This window comes from Austrofundulus limnaeus, unplaced genomic scaffold (genome assembly GCF_001266775.1).
Source record: "Austrofundulus limnaeus strain Quisiro unplaced genomic scaffold, Austrofundulus_limnaeus-1.0 Scaffold28, whole genome shotgun sequence".
Classification (NCBI taxonomy): domain Eukaryota; kingdom Metazoa; phylum Chordata; class Actinopteri; order Cyprinodontiformes; family Rivulidae; genus Austrofundulus; species Austrofundulus limnaeus.
Window position 1 is genome coordinate 1,102,117 of NW_013952430.1, and position 5,777 is coordinate 1,107,893.

The 5,777-nt window shown below is 39.8% G+C and overlaps 1 protein-coding gene across 1 annotated transcript in view; it reads left to right on the forward strand.

The window, feature by feature from the left end:
• Positions 1 to 5,777, forward strand: part of rnf166 (ring finger protein 166) — a 14,918-nt gene extending 9,141 nt beyond the window's left edge. The window contains exons 3-6 of the mRNA XM_014005041.1: positions 657 to 769; positions 1,395 to 1,509; positions 2,096 to 2,203; positions 5,042 to 5,777. Coding sequence (XP_013860495.1) covers positions 657 to 769; positions 1,395 to 1,509; positions 2,096 to 2,203; positions 5,042 to 5,107 — 402 coding nt within the window. The 3' untranslated portion in view covers positions 5,108 to 5,777. The remainder of the gene's footprint in view (positions 1 to 656; positions 770 to 1,394; positions 1,510 to 2,095; positions 2,204 to 5,041) is intronic.

Genomic DNA, 5,777 nt, shown 5'->3' on the forward strand with positions numbered 1-5,777 from the left:
GTCTAAATACAGTATTAATCAGACATTTATAATATCATTTTACACTCTGTAGGTCTAAATATTAATCAGAGGAGAAATAATCTGTAATATTTAATAGTTTGTGTTAAATTGTAGCATGATTCAACAGTGCTACACTCTGTATATACAGTATGCTGCACAAGCTAATATCTGCTAACCAGTTCAATAAATAACAGTGATTACATCGACTTTATAAGATTATTTTAATTTTAAACTGTTACATTATGTTCTGCTCAGATCACATTGAGCTAAATAAGATCAAATCTGCTGACTTGTGTTATGAAATGAGACGTTTTCCTGTTTATCTTCTGTTAATAAATCCGTAACACAAACAGCTTTTCAGACATTATTTAAAACATTAGATAGATTATATAAACTGTAAAATATTAATAATACTTGGGTTAATATTATTATCAATAGTTTTAATGATTTCTACATCGTCAGTCCTTTTTTTCTGCTCTGTTGCCAACATGTACAGTAATGAGAAATCCAGACTCTTGACCGTTTAGAGTTAGCCGTTAGCTTCACCAGCCGATCACACGCTCACGTGGTTTTTGCGCACTCCAGTTCTATAGAACGTCCTTATTTATTGTTGATTATACCTGTTATAAGTCTGATGTGTGTGTTCATGTCCACAGGTGTCTCTGGTAAAGATGAGGTCCCACATCTCCTCCTGTTCTAAAGTTCATGAACAGATCGCCAACTGTCCCAAGTTTGTCCCCGTAGTACCCACCTCCCAGCCGATACCAAGGTACGCACACCGGATCCACCTCCAACTAACAACCTGAAAATGTCCCAGAATCCTGAAAACAAACTGTTTTCAAGATGGCCACCACATTAACATGGCCGTAGAAAATATAAAAACGATATTATTAAGACAACTTCACTGGTATTCAGCTAAGAGTTGGTAGTAGCTGAGAGTTTGTCACAAGTGCTACTCATTGTGCGAGATCTACACTTCAAACTATCACTAACAGATGGAGTCAGCCTTGTTTGTCTGTTAGCAAAATATCTCATGTTTAATGAAACTCAGAAAAACATCATTAGATGTAAGTTTACAACTGATTGGGCTTTTCAAGATGGTCGCCACAAGGAAATATTAACCAACACAAAAATGGCTGGAACAGAGTCCGTTTGGTAAATATTGAGCTAAGCTTTGGTGTGGTGGTAGCTGAGAGTCATTCACAAAACTTACTGTGAGCGAGATATCTCATGATGTTACATGAGCTCACGCAAATTCTTTTCAAGCCTTCACCTTTGTCATTTCTCAACAAAGTGCTGAGCTTCCTTCAGTGTATTTATGTAGGTGTTTGTTGAACTCCAGCAGTTAAGAAAAGCCTGTTTTTGTGTTTATAAATGTGTTCTCCCACTTGCAGCAATATTCCAAACAGGTCAACATTTGTGTGTCCCTTCTGCGGGGCCAGAAACTTGGACCAACAGGAACTGGTGAAGCACTGCATGGACAACCACCGTAACGATCCTAATAAAGTGGTGAGATACCTCTCTGCTGTTTGTCAGGTTACTGAAATTTAGGATTTCAGGTCATTTGTTGAAGGTCAAACAGAGGAGAATTCTCTGCCGGATCATTTTGCATAAAATAAAACACTTTTATCTTTGTTATAAAAAAACATTTCTTGGTTTCCCTCTCAGTTATACAGAGGAGCCACTAATTAACACTCATTTCTACTGAGTGATCCTCATGCAAATCTTTTATTTACTCAGTTACTGAATGAGTTTACAGAGAGAGGAAAGTGCTGATCAGGGTTCATTTATTAACTGAACTCTACTATTTCTGCTAAGAAAACTTAAATATCAGACATAATTATACAGAAAGCTTGTGGTTGAGGTTTAATTTCCTAAGAGATGTTTAGTAAACATTAGTTGGGCTGTGTGTTTATGTGAGCCTTCATAATTTTGACTTGTGTCCTCAATTCTTGTTTTTAAAAAATCATTGATGTTTATGTATCAATACAGCCTTGAAAAAAATTCATATGAATCAATAAAAAAACAAATTCATGTCCCTGATGAGTAAACTTCTTACTACAGCTTTAACCAAATTGCGTGTTTCTCCATCCAGGTTTGCCCCGTGTGTTCGGCCATGCCGTGGGGAGACCCCACCTATAAGAGCTCCAACTTTCTTCAGCATCTTCTTCACAGACATAAGTTCTCATACGACACCTTTGTTGTAAGTTGAAACTCGTCATTTGGAGTATAAACCCTGTAAACCAAGCTTTAGCTCATATCTCTATTTGCTTCAGGTAGGTCTGTCGCGATAAGCATTAAATCAATTGATCGCTCAATAAATTAAAATGAGATCGATAATTTTATTTGCCCGCCGCTTGTTTTTTTTGTGTTTCCCTCTTTTCTTCTTAGCATAGAGTGAACTCTCATCAGTTATTTGTCAGGCACACGGTGTCCTAACTTCTGTAGCATGAAAGCCCCAAGAACGGGCAGTTGGCTAGAGGAGCGTCTTCGGTTTTCCAGCACTTTCATACAGCTGGCGATGCCTCAGAATGCCCTCAGGGAACTGTGCTGAACCTTGATATTGCAGAGAGTTGATTTTTTTATTTTACACTATGTAAACTTCGTAGGAAGCGTGAGGGTGAATGTAATTATTTTAAGAAGCCAGAGAACAATCGTGCGAGGGAGGAAGAGGATACAGAAAGATGTTCGTCAGTACAGTGAAAGTTCTGTAAATTAATGTTTAAGTCTAAGCTAAGATTTTGACAAAATGTAGACGTCTTTGGTGAATTATTTTGAAAATACAGATGTTATGCTCATTCCTTTTCCTATTTGTGCAGTGTGATCTTTGCTCCGTCGTCCGGCAAGAATAGGATTCAATCTAAATTTGGCTGATTGCCGTGCACACGGATGCAGTGTAAATGCTCTCATTGATTATAATTGGTGTTTTTCTACTGGCGTGGTCGTGACGGAGCACGGCAGAGTGGAGCGGACGCAGTGTAAATTGGAAAGCCTCTGGTGGTGAAACATGAACACGCCTATTCAGCAGAACTACAGTGGGGAGAACAAGTCTTTGATACACTGTTGATTTTTCAGGTTTTCCCACTTGCAAAGCTTGTAGAAGACTGTAATTTTTATCATAGGTACTCTTCAACTGTGAGTGATGGAATCTAAAACAAAAATCCAGAAAAATACAAAGTATGATTTTTAAATAATTAATTTCCATTTTATTGTGTGAAATAAGTATTTGATACACCAGAAAAATTAAACTTAATATCTGGTACAGAAACCTTTGTTTGCAATTACAGAGATCAGACGTTTCCTGTAGTTCTTGACCAGGTTTGCACACACTGCAGCAGGGATTTTGGCCCACTCCTCCATACAGATCTCCTCCAGAGCCTTCAGGTTTCGGGGCTGTCGCTGGGCCACACGGACTTTAAGCTCCCTCCAAAGATTTTCTATTGGATTCAGGTCTGGAGACTGGCTAGGCCACTCCAGGACCTTAAGATGTTTCCTACGGAGCCACTCTTTAGTTGCCCTGGCTGTGTGTTTTGGGTCGTTATCATGCTGGAAGACCCAGTCACGACCCATCTTCAGTGCTCTTACTGAGGGAAGGAGGTTGTTGGCCAAAATCTCACGATACATGGCCCCATCCATCCTTCCCACAATATGGTGCAGTCGTCCTGTCCCCTTTGCAGAAAAGCATCCCCAAAGAATGATGTTTCCACCGCCATGCTTCACGGTTGGGATGGTGTTCTTGGGGTTGTACTCATCATTCTTCTTCCTCCAAACATGACGAGTGGAGTTTAAACCAAAAAGTTCTATTTTTGTCTCATCAGACCACATGACCTTCTCCCATTCCTCCTCTGGATCATTCAGATGGTCATTTGCGAACATCAGACGGGCTTTGACATGCGTTGGCTTGAGGAAGGGCACCTTGCGTGCACTGCAGGATTTTAATCCTTGACGGCGTAGAGTGTTACTGATTGTTTTCTTTGAGACTGTGGTCCCAGCTCTATTCAGGTCATTGACCAGGTCCTGCCGTGTAGTTCTGGGCTCATTCCTCACCTTCCTCAAGATCAATGATGCTCCACGAGGTGAGATCTTGCATGGCGCCCCAGACCGAGGGAGATTTTCCGTTATTTTGTATTTCTTCCATTTTCTAATAATTGCACCAACTGTTGTTGCCTATTGTCCTGTAGCCCATCCCAGCCTTGTGCAGGTCTACAATTTTATCCCTGATGTCCTTACACAGCTCTCTGGTCTTGGGCATTGTGGAGATGCTGGAGTCTGATTGATTGAGTGTGTGGACAGGTGTCTTTTATACAGGTAACGAGTTCAAACAGGTGCAGTTAATACAGGTAATGAGTGGAGAACAGGAGGGCTTCTTAAAGAAGAACATGTCTGTGAGAGCCAAAATTCTTACTGGTTGATAGATGATCAAATACTTATTTCACACAATAAAATGGACATTAATTATTTAAAAATCATACATTGTATTTTTCTGGACTTTTGTGTTAGATTCCATCACTCACAGTTGAAGAGTACCTATGATAAAAATTACAGTCTTCTACAAGCTTTGCAAGTGGGAAAACCTGAAAAATCAACAGTGTATCAAATACTTGTTCTCCCCACTGTAGCTTAATGAGGTTCGTAGGGAAATTTTACTTGGTAAGATTCTTGAAATAAGTTAAAATTGAGTCAAATCAAGTATTTCAAGAATCTTACAAAGTAAAACGTTTTTACTCCATTGGTAGAAAATTTGGACTTAATTTGAGTCAAATTTTCAGYCTAACAAGACAAATAATCTTACACATTCTGAAAACCAGATTATTATTCTTACACAATAAGTTCTTATTTAGTAAATCAGTCTCAAAACAAGACAAAAAGACTTTTTGGCTGGATATAAGATTTTAAAACTTGGTAAGATGGACAGTTTTTGCAGTGTATAGCCAACACTTGTTTGGTCGTTCATGTCACACAAAATGAGAAGTACAAAAATAGATTTCCTGTGAGATTTTTCTATGATTAAAACCAGTTTATGTTTTTAATTTTGAATCAGGACTACAGCATTGATGAAGAGGCAGCACTTCAGGCAGCTCTGGCACTGTCGCTGGCTGAAAACTGACAACACTCATCACCTTTACTCTGCTGTTCTTCCATGGGTGAGAAGGTATTATCCGCCGTACTGACGAACCTGACCCATCAAACCTCAGACACTGTTCCAGCCAAGCTTTGGAAGACAACCTCACTTGTTTCTCCTGGTGTAGCACTTCATCCACTTCGATGGATTACCAAACAAAAGCAGTTTGTGTGCATCTTCTTGGTTTCCAATGGATTCCATAACCCGAGAACAAGCTTGGGTCAGGAACGGTGCTCCAGAGACACTGATCGCATGTTGACTTTGCAGTCCGTGGGGTTCATCACAGCACAGCTTCAGATCACTTGACGGCTCCTATTTGGACCTCCACAGCAGGAGGGGCTACCTCCCTGAAAATAAAACATGCTGCTGATTTCTAAAACCTCACCAGTATTTCAGGCCTGTGTGTTCACCAATAACCTCCCATCAAGTCCTGACTGCTGGTACCCACTGTGAGTACTCTGATACTTACAATAACAGACTTCAGTTGTCCTCCCTGCAGCAACCAAGATGTAACATCCAGCAAGCTGGCCAGCCCTTAATAGCATCTGCACAAACATGGAGGGGTGTAACAGTACAGTGATAATCGGGTGTTTATAGACGCTGTATAAAAAGACAACCATTTTTCACAGTCTGACAATAAATCAAACTAAAGTTT